General features: G+C 42.9%; 1 protein-coding gene and 1 long non-coding RNA gene across 3 annotated transcripts in view; both read right to left on the bottom strand.

Annotated features, from left to right (window-relative positions):
• SNTG1 (syntrophin gamma 1) overlaps positions 1–360 on the bottom strand; it is a 147,160-nt gene extending 146,800 nt beyond the window's left edge. For both annotated transcript variants that reach the window (XM_055545957.1, XM_055545958.1), the window contains exon 1: positions 334–360. In XM_055545957.1, coding sequence (XP_055401932.1) covers positions 334–360 — 27 coding nt within the window. The remainder of the gene's footprint in view (positions 1–333) is intronic.
• Positions 361–366: 6 nt separating this feature from the next.
• The window catches only part of LOC129626672 (uncharacterized), a 105,071-nt gene continuing 91,637 nt past the window's right edge, over positions 367–13,800 (bottom strand). Inside the window, exon 3 of the long non-coding RNA XR_008702141.1 lies at positions 367–386. This is a non-coding gene — a long non-coding RNA (uncharacterized LOC129626672). The remainder of the gene's footprint in view (positions 387–13,800) is intronic.

Below are 13,800 nucleotides of genomic sequence, written 5' to 3'. Positions count from 1 at the left end.
TTTAGTGCTAAGAGGGACCTTAGACGCCTTCTAACTTATAACCATTTATGTGAAAAGAATTAGTTTCAAGGCTCCCACTACCTGAAGCCGTCAGCACACAGTTTAGGGAGGAGGACAGCTCGACCCAAGGAAACATGCTCCCTTTTTGCAGGAAGAAGCCCAAGGCTTCACAGACCCTCCGAGCCTTCGAGTCTCACAGAAACAGGTTGTGCTCTGGACCCGAGGAGGGCCTTCACCCATCCCTCTGCTGCAGGCCAGGCTCCACAGACATGAAGGGGGGCCAGTGCCCACCCCCAGCCCCCTAATCAAAAAGCAGAAAGGTATGGGACCTACCTCCTCACAGGCAGTCCGGAAATCCATGTGCTACGGCACCCACAGGATGTCGTCTGAAAAGACAGAGAGAAGCCATCAAGCACAGCACTGAGTGTCAGAGAAGACTGCAAACCAGTACGAGAGAGGAGGCATCGGGTCCTGTGGGGCACCTGTGTTCACAGCCCCTGTGAGGACGCAAGGATGAGACAGGAGGAGGTGATGGACCGTCTCCCTCGGCTCCTGTGAAGTGTGAACCCCCTGTCATGGCGGGGCGAGGATGTACATGTCCAGGTCCCTCTCCCTCTGCTCAGCACCCGGATGGGATCCAGGGCAGCATGAGCCCCTCTCTCCAGGGGGCTCATCCCCACCATCCACTATGAACCATACTTTGCAACTGGGGAAGTGAAGTGAAAGTCTCTCAGTCATGTCTGACTTTTTGTGATCCCATGGACTATACAGGCCGTGGAATTCTCCAGGCCAGAATACTAGAGTGGGTAGCCTTTCTCTTCTCCAGGGGATCTTCCCAACCCAGGAACAGAACCCAGGTCTCCCACACTGCAGGCAGATTCTTTACCAGCTGAGCCACCAGGGAAGCCCAAAACTACTGAGTGGGTAGCCTATCCATTCTCCAGTGGATCTTCCTGACCCAGGAATTTAACCAGGGTCTTCTGGGGAGGAAACTTCAACAGGAATAATTACAAGTTGTCTATCATGTGGTTATCTCTTGAAAAAAAAGGTTGACAAGTCTTTTTCTTTTCAATTAAAAAGCTACATGCATGAATCATTGTCTCTGGAACTTAACATTTGATTCACAAACAGTGTGAAGTAAGAAAGCAAGCTATTTATCAGAGAAATAATAAGATAAATTGATGTATGAAATATCCAATACAGATTCCTCTAGTAGTCACTGTAATATCTAAATGATAGGCATAGACTTAAGTGACCAGAAATCCTGTCTTGTTTCATTTTAAATACTTTAGAGAGTTTTCCTTTAAGTATATGATAAACTTAAAACTAAGAGTCATCATAGAAAATTGACACCCTGTCAGTGTAGAAAATGTGGAGTTAAAATATAATCTTTTAAGTAAATGAGACTTCAAAGTAAAATGCATGGTGCTTTCCAAAACAGAAGACTTGATGCAATTCAAATTACTGCTCCTCTCCACCTTTGGAACAGTAGACTCTCTAGTCCTCTTTGTCACTTTCTGTTGTGTGAGATTGATGAGCACTTGATAAGTATGTGTGAGTGGAATAGAGTACGTTGCCACTGGATTATCACCGTTGCCTTTGAAAGAAAAGAGATAGACCATTTTCAGTATAATTGAACATGCCACATAATATATTATTTTCCATAAATATAAGTCTTGTGGACTGTGAGCCTAGTTTGGTTTGACTGGAGAGCATAAAGAGGTTGATATTAGTAAAGTTAGGTAAGAATAAATCGTTAGCAAATAAAAGGGCAATTTGATGAAATTATAACTTGATGACATGAATTACGTATTTTGTCCATGAAAATTTTGTCATTAATTTAATGATTATTTTTAAAAATCGCTCTTGAAGATTATATTTGAAAGAGCTGCAAATATTTACTTATTTCCATCTCTGACATATAGTTATTTCTTATCTTTAAAAGTAGGAACATTTCAGTATCTATTGATTACATAAAAACTCAGTGTTTCCAGAACCAATTTCCTGCTTTTAAATGCAGCCAGAGAAATAGGCATGAGGGCATTTAACCACTATCTAAACTTAACTCATAGTTTAGCAGGGAGTATATCTGTGCCTTCTTAACACTTTTTCAACCATTTTAATACATCTTCCTTTTTTCCCTTAATTTTCCATTAGCCTTAATGAAAATATCTGGTAATAATATCAAGAAAGAGAATTAGTATGATATTCAAAACAATTTAATTAGTAGTTACCATAAATTTCATAGTGTTATTTTTCAGTCACTAAGTTGTGTCCAATTCTATGTGACCCCATGGACTACAGCACACCAGCCTTCCCTGTCCTTCATCATTTCCCAGAGTTTGCTCAAATTCATGTTCATTGGGTCAGTGATGCCATCCAACCATCTCATCCTCTGTTGCCCCCTTCTCCTGCCTTCAATCTTTCCCAGCATCAGGGTTTTTTGCAATGAGTTGGCTCTTTGCATCAGGTGGCCAAAGTATTGGAGCTTCAGCTTCAGCATCAGTGGCATAAATTCCATAGCTATCATAAGACCATTTTCAGTGATTATGAATATAAAAACTGGAGTAAAAATCATACTAATTTATGTGTTTAAAAATTTCTGAGAACTTTTTCTGTATAAACTGCTATGTTAGAATGGTTTTAGTTTTACAGAGATATTGTAGAAATAGCTCAGAGGCTTCCTGAACACCCTTGTGTCAGCACGTTTATGGACGCCTGCATTAATAAGGCACGTGGCATGTAACTCTGTTACAATTAATGAACCAATGCTGTTGCATTATTGTAAATCAACCCCTACTTCTTTCAGATGTTCTTGGTTTCCCCCTCTTCCTCTACAATTTCCAGCATCCCATCCCAGAGGACACATGAGGTTTAATCACCCTGTCTCCTTATACTCCCCCTGCCTGTGACCATTTCTCAGACTTTCCTTTCTTTAATGACTTGGGCAGTCTTGAGGATTACTGATCATTTGTAGAACGTTATTCCATTGGGATTACTCTGACGTTTGTCTCATGATGGTGATGGGGTTGTGGGTTTTGGAGGGGATGCCCAGAGATAAATGCCACTTGACCACCTCACGTCAGAGAATCACTCTGTCCACACGTCCACAGGCTGCTGAGGCTGCCTGTGGGTCTGGATGACAGATGTTGGTCAGATCTCCCTGTTGTCAGTTCCTCTTTTTTTTTTTTTTTTCCTTTCACAATGTATTTATTTGTGAATATATCAAATCATCACAATGTACATTTTAAGTATCTTATATTTTAATTTGTTAATTGTACCTCAAGAAAGTCAGACAAAGGTGAATATTACTGACTTGTCTTTTTTTGTCCTGTGTTCCACACTGCACTCTGGAGCCCAGGCACTCTCAACAGCATAGGCTGTCCTGAGAGCAGAGAACCCACATGAATCACTTGGAATTGCTCTGCACAGTGGGTGCATCTATTCTCCCCATCTACTGATTTATCATTTACTCAGGCCCTCTAAGCTGACAGAGCAGGGCACACATGTGCATAAGATAACCCAGGTTAGAGCACAGGTGTTTACAAAGGTTTCCATGAGCAACCATCTGTATCTTTGTTAAATCACATATGAGCTCTCAATGATGTTCCTGCCTCTAATGCATGAACACAGGGACCATCCTAATCTCTTCCCTTGTTTTCCTGTAGATCCCCACTCACCAGGGACCCACCATTCACCTGCCTGGTTGTACAGGAACAGTCACACAGGAGCTGTTAACACATATCTCTGTGGGGAACAACTTCATCACTTAGAGTACAGTTTATTTTGCCTTTAATATTACAAGCTATGCCTATTTTCAAAATGACTAGTGTCAACACCTTTTCCTCTCCCCTATTTCAGTGAGATTTTTTAAGACATTGCATTATTAGTATGTCTTATAAGGAAAAAAAATAAAGCCTTTGTTTAAATTAATTTCTTAAAATATGATTCTTAAAAAACCTCATCATTTAAAATATGGAGATGAGAAAAGCAAAACATAAGAAGCCTGGGTGGGTAACGATAAAATTAACTTTGATGTTTACAGAATCACAGTGTGTAAATGTGACCACCACCCCACCACCCCCCAATTCTTGATCAACTTGGAATCCCTGTAACCAGTTCAGAGATGAGCTACACAACATGGAAAAGTCTTAGCCTCAGAAAACCTGTTTCTACCATTATTACAGGTGTGACCCAAGGAACAGTGCCAGTCTGTCGTCCCAGGCCACGAGTAGTGGGAGAGGAGTGAACATTCCCAAGTGCCCCCAGAGTGCCACCTACGTGTCCCAGGTCTCAGACCTGGCCTCTGCTCGAAGGGCTGGCCTTCTGCAATTAAATCTAACACTCCAGAGTTAGATGAAACCACTCTTGTTAACTATGCTGACAACAGCACCAATTCCTGTTGATTAAACCTCATTTATACCCCAAACCAGGGAGCAGAGGCATGTTGCTGCCTATGGAAATACTACTTCTCTCAGAATGATTCATTTGTCACGAGGCTGACAAGATGAAGACAAGGCCCTTCCCCACTTGCACACACATGGGGACGCGCTCAGGTGGAGACCTGAACAGGTGGTTATATAAGACTGAACGGAAAGCATCGGTGCAAACACATTTGGATTTAAATTATTTAAGTAATTTCCAGAATGTTTCAGTCAGTGCATATAAAAAAAGTCTCTGTAACACTCTGCTTACCATGACAGTTCAGTTTACTGAATGGAAAAATGTTATCTATTTATAGAACTTGCCCGAGGCTAAATAATAAAATATGCAAAATTTATTTGCTATCTTTCTGTGCACCCCAAACTCAAGCCTGACACACGCTCTCTACACACTTTCACATCTTCTTCACATGGTGATGCTTTGATCAATTGGAAATTAACTCCCTCTCCTCCTGGTTAAAACAATAAGAGTAAAAATGACATTTGCATTCACTTAGGTTTGATTTTTAGAGAACCTTTAGATCATTCAGGGGTGGGCATCTTTGGGGCGACTCTCCTTTCTATATTGATTAGGAGAGCGCATGGTTATTTTAAAATGCCACAAGCCAGTGGCTTGACCAGGAGAGCAGTTGGTTTCTTCTCCTGTGAGGACTGAGCCAAGTAGCTGAGAGGTGGCCTCACAACGTCTGGAGCCCACACTGCCACCCACAGCAACTCATGGCCAGATGTTTAGATGTTGAGGGGAGAATATTTGATCACCATCTGGAGAGGACATGGCAACCCACTCCCATATTCTCGCCTGGAGAAGTCCATGGGCAGAGGAGACTGGGGAGCTGCAGTCTATGGGGTTGCAAAGTTGGACACAACGGAGAGACTGAACAACAACAACTATTATTAAACCCAGGTGAGTTCTTTCTCCTACCTTGGCTTAAACATTTACTGAAGCACAGTGTTAAGTTTCCATGAAATAGGAGAAGACACATGTCACATTCATAGCTGGAAAGACAAAGTATAAACATAATATTTGAAAGAAAATGTTTACTTTGTAGTAAAGGAGATCTGGATTTGAATTCAGGCCACTCACTTGCTTTCTATGAGTAACCTTCTGATTGTTCAAGTTCTCTAAGTTTCATTAGTTCCACTCTAATCTTAGGTTGATGATCTCTATACCCCCAGTGACTGGGGAGTTTAAAGCATGTAAGAGGTGATTAGGGCCCCACCACCCAACACACAGCAGCCACCTAACAGTGCTGATGAGAATGAACTATGCCTTGTGTGCGTGCCTGCTGCTGTCTGCAGGTCACTCAGGCATGTCCGACTCTTTGCGACCCCATGGACTGTGGCCCACCAGGCTCCTTTGTCCTTGGGATTGTCCAGGCAAGAATACTGGCGTGGGTTTGCCATGCGCTCCTCCAGGGGATCTTCTGGACCCATGAATTGAACCTGCATCTCCTCCTGCATTGGTAGGCAGGTTTTTACCACTATCACTACCTGGGAAGTCCGACCTATGTCTTACATGGTAATGAAAGCAAATAAGAATGTGTCCCACTTCTGCTTAGATTAGCTCCAAATGCCCTAAACAGGAATGTATCAGCATGCACCGAGCAACTTGAAGAGGCCCATGGAATACAGCTCGCATAGTCTTAGCTCTGGTGTCCCACTCTCCCCCTCAGAAAGCAGAGCCTGGCTCACGAGCCAGTAGGCTGGGCGACTCCGTAACGATGGCAGAAGAGGAGCTTCTACCATCTTTCCCTGGAAGAACACCTAGTCTGACAACGACCTGCGGATGAGCACCTCTTTGTGGAAATCTGGGAGTCCAGTGGAGAAGTTTCCAGCAGCTTGCTAGAGGGAAAAGAATCCAAGTGTGGACACACTGGAGAGGGTCAGAGGCAGAGTCACCCCCTGCTCCTGCCCCGAGAGAGGTGCTTCCAGGACACCTCAAGGGGCTACAGCAAAAATATAATGAGACTGATGTGGACTTTTCTCCAAGAGAAAAAAGAAAGAACAAAAGAAATCTGCCAGATGCTGACAGAGAGCTGGATTACCAAGTGGATGCTAAGCAATGCAAGTGTTTGGGATTATATATATGTAATTATATGTGTATATGGATAAATATATGCATATATGTGTATGCTACTGCTGCTGCTAAGTCACTTTAGTCGTGTCCAACTCTGTGCGACCCCATAGACTGCAGCCCACCAGGCTCCCCTGTCCCTGGGATTCTCCAGGTAAGAACACTGGAGCGGGTTGCCATTTCCTTCTTCAATGCATGAAAGTGAAAAGTGAAAGTGAAGTCGCTCACTCATGTCCGAGTTTTAGCAACCCCATGAACTGCAGCCTACCAGGCTCCTCCGTCCATGGGATTTTTCCAGGCAAGAGTACTGGAGTGGGGTGCCATCGCCTTCTCTGATATATGTGTGTGTATATATATATATATGTAATTATATGTGTATATGGATAAATATATGCATATGTGAGTATAGGGATAAATCACTGCTGAGTTTGCAGCCCTATTTAGTGTGATGGGGGAACCCTGAAAGATTTGAGTAAGGATGATCTATCCTATCTGTGTGAGGGTGTTGAGCATTCTGTGTGAATAGTAAAAACTAGTCAGTAATCGCTGCTGATTATCGCATTCATTGAGACTTAGAATTGTTGTTAATTCATCCTAACATCTTTTCTACACAAAAACTTATATTTCTAGGAAAATTGCCTGGCTTTATTTTTTTTTTTTTTTGATGACCATTCAGTGAATTAAATGAGCACAAATGTAGTCAGAAAAATCCATAACAAATTCACGTAGAAAGAGAAAGAAAAGTGTCATAGTGGAAGAAGCAGAAGTAAAACAACGAAAGATGAGAGGTTTAAAATCAGACCAAAGATTGAAAGAAGTCAATAGAAAGAAGAGAAAAACTTCAAAATAATATTTTTATCTTGAATCCTGAAACTTTCTACCTTAAGTTTTACTCCCCTGATGCTGAAAGATATTTTTTAAAGTGTTTAGGAGAAGTTGACAGACCACTCTGTGCTTTTTTTCACACATTTAATTTAAAACACATTTGTTTTCATATTTCATTTAGACATTTGTGTCATATTTTAGATTCACAAAATCACTCTGAGATTGGAAAACATTACTGCTATCATGGATGCAAAGATTAGCTCAAAGCAAACTTTCTTGAAAAACATTATCACATTGAGGACAACAAGGAAAACAGAGACACAAAAACTGGAAATAAGCCAGAGTTTTATGTGTGAAAACATGCAAAACAAGCAAGTTGGGGACCACTGAAACAGCGGCAGTTCACATCATGCAGACCCAAAAAGTAAGATACACAGAGCAGCATAAAGCCCAGGCCTGTCCAGGTGTCAGCTACGGGCTAGAGAGTCTAGCATAGTTAAGTCAGAGACCTGGAGCCCCCGGCCAGCAGGGCTGATCCCATGAACAAAGGCAGGGAACTCAGATGAAGGCCGAGCAGGAAACAGCATGAGAGGCATGTCTGTCTGGGGAAACCTTGATGTTCATGTACCAGGGAGAGAGCCAGCCGATGGTTTCAGTTATGACAGCAGAAGCAAAGGGAAACACTTCTGCAACAAGAAGGCAGAAATGGTCATGATTATGACTTGGCAGCACCATGCTGGGATATGTCTATCGATGGTACCCAAAGCTCCTAAACCCTGAGAGGCAAAAGAGGGCCCACCTGTGTGCAAATTCACATGCAATAATAGGAAACAAACCGTCTGGCAGGGAAAAGTTCTACTGTCACACTTGATGGTTTGAACTTGCATAAATTAACCAAGGCTTAAAAAAAAACAGTACTGCATCTGCATAGAAGATGTTAATTTTTCTAATTTATAGGCTGAATTCCAAATCTGTGAAACATAACAGGCATTAACCCAACACTGCTGGAATAAACCACCCTTTCCATCCTCTAGTGGCAATGCTGGTAATTTACAGTGATTTCAGTTTTCCGCCGCAGAAAGCGATGGTAACCTACTCCAGTACTCTTGCCTGGAAAATCCCAGGGACGGGGGAGCCTGGTGGGCTGCCGTCTATGGGGTCTCACAGAGTCGGACACAACTGAAGCGACTTAGCAGCAGCAGTAGTTTTCCACAGAATCCACAGAAACACTCCCGGAATGTCAGTGGTCCCCAACCTGCTTGTTTTGCATGCTATCACATGTAAAACCTTGGCTTATCTCTAGTTTTTGCAACGTGGAGAGATTTCTTAAAAGAAAGAAGTTAGGGAAGTTGAACTCTAAGTTTTCCGGGGGCTAAGTGATTGCAAAGCTCATCAGAAATCCTAAAATGTGAACTGGGGTCCAAACCGCCCACCTGGCTTTATTTTATTCTCTCTCTCTGTGCCCAACACAAACATGGAGCTGGTTCCCTGCTCCTGTCTTTCAGGGTTTCCTGAGGACATGTGCAGATAAGCAGTCCTGACTTTTGCTTTTATCCTCCATCAGCTAATTAAAGTTGAAAACAAAACAAAACTTATGCTAGTGAAAATGGAGCAAACATCAAAGTGTGAGCCTCTCCCAAGCAAACTGGGAATGGCAGCAGCACCGCTCCTGGGGCAGCACTAAGGTTTCTCTACCTTTTGTCTCTATGAAGTCCAAGGTCTTTTGACACTAGCCCACAGCCCCTAGAGAAGGCTCCCTGCTCACCTCCACCCTTGGCATAGCATCTCCACACCCAGCACAGGTAGAGCCTGCCCTGCCGCCTGGTGGGCACCTGACAAATACTTGAAGGAGACCTCATGTCATGTCAGGATGGCTGGAAAACACTTGTAAGTATCAGCTGGGGTCTGGACTTTAAAGGACTGAGCAAGTACTTAAGACAACACAAAACAAGGAAACAAGAACACCTTCTAATTACACACAAAGACCAGCCTCCAGGCACCTGCAGGGACACCGTGGCTCCCACAACCCAGCAATTATTGATAATTGGCTGTCAAGTTCATTGTATGGTTTTCTCTTATTAAGTCTAGTTAGTCATTTTGTAAGTAACATGAGAATAAATTGCTTGATATTTCTTCAAATCATGTTGCTAAGCAGTTATTAAAGAACTGGAAAATATCCTAGGTGCCAAGAGAAGACCACTGGAAACACAGGGAAACATAACCGAGAAACAAAGGCAGGGAGCCTGCTTCAGTGTCAGGGCTTGTCAGTTTCCCTTCGGTCAGTATTTGCACAGACAGCGATGTTAGTGTAATAGAAAATCTCTTCACCTTGGTAATGGGAGGAGTAGCGATCACTCCCAAATACAGGGCACATTTATATTACTCTGGGATACAGTTCTGGGCCGGCTTTAGAACACAATGTGCCGGCTGCTCTGAGGGCTTATCACGTCAGAGTGGTAGTCAAGCCTGTCGCAGTACGTGTGCTTTGTCTCCTCTTGAGGCAGCTTAACTTAGAGCACTGACTGGCTTCTACAGCAAGGACACTGAGTGGACCACCCTCTGGTTCATGCTGGGTGGGACTGGACGGTCTATGGAGTGAACCTCAGAATGAGCAGATACACCTGAAGCCAGGGATCAAGTCAGCCTAAAGGCTGGGATTAAATCCAGGAAGATAATCACCAGGTTTTCAATGAATAGATTAAATGTACCCTTGTGAAAATGAAAGCTAAAAATGAGGATGCAGCTGGTCCAGAATAAAACCCTCCTTATTTTACAGGGCAGGAGCCTAGAGACTGAGGGCAAGCCCCACAGCTGATTGTTCAGTGGACTGGAAACCCTTGGGGGTCAGACTTCTCTACGGCACTCCATGAGACAAGAGGATGGACAGATGTCCTCAAAGCTCTGGGCAAGATGTACTTCAAACTACCCTCAAATGTTAGTGGAGAACACAAACATTTTAGACCTTTAAAGGCTCACAGATTTCATCTTTGGTGTATTCTTTCTCAAGTAAAGCAAATGAGTATATACAGAAGGCTCCATTTAATCCAAAAATACTAATATAATTTCAAACATGGACAGTAGTTGGCAGCATGAGAAAATAATAAAAATGAGCTCAGCTTCCTCCATTCAGTAGGTAACATCTGACCCTAATCATCACCAACTAGACATGCACACATATTATTTAGATTAAAATTGGCAACTTAAGAAATAAGAAAAGCAATGAATACATATCAGAAGATCGACGTTCTTCCATTCTGAAATCTTTTACTAACCAGCCCTTTGGCTTATATTTTTATTCATTGATTAAATTAAATATTTCAACCAAAATTCTGTGAGGCAGTATGATTTCAGGGACACACTGCAGGTGTTGAAAGTAAACAAACACAGTAAGTAAACACTCTTAAATTTTCCTTTCCTGCATTCCGGATCTCAGGTCACCTGTTGGAAGAGATACACACAACTCAAGGGTGGCGGGCTTTCTTATGTTAAAAGACATTCGACCCTCATATCCCAGTGCATCCCCCACATCCCTGAACTTTCCAGAAACTGAGTGCATCAGAGTTACATTCTGACTGGACACAACGGGGCTCACGTCCCTGTGTGCTGATTGCACCTTGAACTCTGCTCTTTCTTGCTGGAAAGAAAATGGAAACCTCAGGGCCCTGTAGGGAATTAAGTTCTCAACAGCTCATGAGCTGGGAATGGGACCCAGCTCCAAAAAGGGTGCAAGTGGCCAGCACCTTGATTGTTGCTTTGGGAACCTCTGAAACAGGGGTCCCTAAAAGTCAAGACTGGATACCTCCCACACACAGGCTGGGAAGTAACACATGCTGCTTAAGCCACTGAGTTTGTGGCAATCTGTCACACAACGTAAGAGACACAGGTTTTATCCCTGGGTCTGGAAGATCCCCTGGAGGAGGGCATGGCAACCCACTCCAGTGTTACTGACTAGGGAATCCCACGGACAGAGGAGCCTAGCAGGTTACAGTCCATGGGGTCGCAAAGAGTCCAACATGCCTGAGCGACTAAATAACAGCAACAAAGTAATTTTTATGAAACTGTAAGTAACATATAGTAAAAGAAAGTATTTTCTAAATCTGATCTACTTGGCTATTCGTTTCCTATTTACATTTATTCATTAAAAATCCAATGCAGTAATAGCTCCTGTTAGAAATAATTTGCTTTATTTTCTTTAGATTTAGTAATAGTTTAAAATTTTATTTTTATAAAGCAAATCAACTGTTATTTGCAATTCTATATTCATGACTCTGGTTATTCTTTTGGAAATAACTCATTATTCTATCCTTAAGATGTCATTTCATGACCCTTTTGACATAGAAATCCTGGTGCTGACACAGGTTGTCCTTGTAGCAGCTGGTTCATGAACCACTCTCTGATTAATAGGCCACATGACCTATTGCTCAGTGCTGATGGCATCCCGGTCTGTGTTCCCCACCTTCCAGGGGAGACCTGGCACTGATGGCATCTGGGCCTGTGTTCCTCACTTTCCAGGGGAGGCCTGGACAATCTTCGCTCACCAGGAGCTCAAGCTCCTTCAAGTCTAACTGAGCGTGAGCCCTCTGACTTGTGTAAAGCCAAGGCAGGAACATTTCAGTAACAACATTACGTGTGATGTGTATGTTTGTTGGCTTTCTGAGTTTGATCTCCATTTTGTTTCCTGGAAATAAAATCCAGGCAATTTTGCCTGAAGAAGGACTTTGACTTAATCCAGAGCTGTCTTGCTGATGGATTTGTCAGGCGCTCCGGGCAGATCACTCAGCTTCTCTGGAGCCCGCTTGCTCCAGCTTTGAAAGGACAGATTAGACCAGAGGACACATCAGTCCTTTTCCAGCTCTGAATCACCAGAACTCCTAAACGCCCCACCACCTGGCTGTAAGCCTGTCTGGACATGCACACAGGGGGATTTCAGCCTCAGTTTCCCCTTCCATCCAACGTGAGCATTGCACCTCTTCCATTCCCACATCTCATGTGGGGTAGCAAGGTCTGCTCTGCCTACTTCTCATTACACATGACTGCAATGAATTACATGGTACAATATATTTGAAAATATTTTGTTCAGAAACATTAATATGTTAACAGTCCTTGAGGAGAGAAATATAATACAAAGGGATCCACTGTAAATATGGGAAGAGAAAATATCAAAGATTAAAGCAGCATCTTCTATGGCAAAGTGGGAGTCTTGAGCCTAGTCTAGGGAGAATGTACAGACAGAGCATCTGGGCATCAGATAAAAGCAAGATTGGTTTCTCTCCTTTTCCAAGTTTAGCAAAGAGTAAAAGTTAATTTTACCTAGTTGATTCATATAACTATCAATATATAAGACTATATATACACGTGAGTAAAAATTATGCCTTCTTTTCTAGTGACATGTTTATACTTGTTACAGACTGTCATGGAGTCACAAACTAACAAATACTAAATCTTGAAGACACCAGAAAGTCTGAGACTCTGTAAATATAATGAGCTAATCACTACATGAAGACCAACTCAAGCAATGAGAATATAAATGTATCGTTAAACTACAATTGAGTTGATTTTGTTTATAAGTACGGGGATCATGCATTGCAGTAAAAAATGCTGTCCTTCCATGATGGGTTTGCACCACTTCTCTAGAGAGGGGCTGCCTGGAACTTACTACACCCAAACTTCACTGATATGAGATCACTGATATGAGACCTGCATGATCTGACCTTCCAGGGTGGCTGAGAAGCCGTCCAGTCTGAGCCAATGAGAGGAAACTCAGTGCAGGTTCTCTAGGTCCTGTGCGCCCCCTGCCTCTCCTGTGTGCTGCACGGAGCAGCGTCCTCCCAGATCCTGGGGCTGTGTGGTCAGAGTGAAGTGTGGCCACAGCCAGGCGACCTGTCAGCTGAGGGTGAATGTCATCTTCCTCTTGCCTCTATGGGTCTCACCACTTTTACCAGTTTTTACTGACTTCCATGGACAAAAGAAAGACATAAGGATACAGAAATAAATATAATGCATAATGCCTGTTCTGTGTTTAATTTGTATGGAAAGTCCCCCTTTATGCAAGGCCCAGAGTTCATTTCCAGTTTTGTAAGAGCAGATCGACAGACTGGGGGAAAGCAGATGTATTTTTACATCAGTAACAAACAACACGAGAATTCTTTTTCTATAATTGATTATTATACTAGTTTTTTTGGCTTCCCTGGTTGCTCAGGCAGTAAAGAATCTGGCTGCAATGTGGGAGACCTGGGTTCGATCCCTGGGTTGGGAAGATCCCCTGGAGAAGAGAAAGGCTACCCACTCCAGTATGCTTGCCTAGAGAATCCCTACAGACAGAGGAGCCTGGTGGGCTACCATCCATGGGGTCACAAGAAGTCGGACATAACTGAGCAACTAAGCACATACTAGGTTTAGGTCTATTTAGCCAAACCAAACAGGATAAGTTTATCCAAACGTCACCATGAGTGAGCATTT

The sequence above is a fragment of the Bubalus kerabau genome, chromosome 14 (genome assembly GCF_029407905.1).
Source record: "Bubalus kerabau isolate K-KA32 ecotype Philippines breed swamp buffalo chromosome 14, PCC_UOA_SB_1v2, whole genome shotgun sequence".
In the NCBI taxonomy this organism is placed as follows: domain Eukaryota; kingdom Metazoa; phylum Chordata; class Mammalia; order Artiodactyla; family Bovidae; genus Bubalus; species Bubalus kerabau.
The sequence above is the reverse complement of the archived record's forward strand: the minus strand, read 5'-3'. Positions and strand labels throughout refer to the sequence as shown.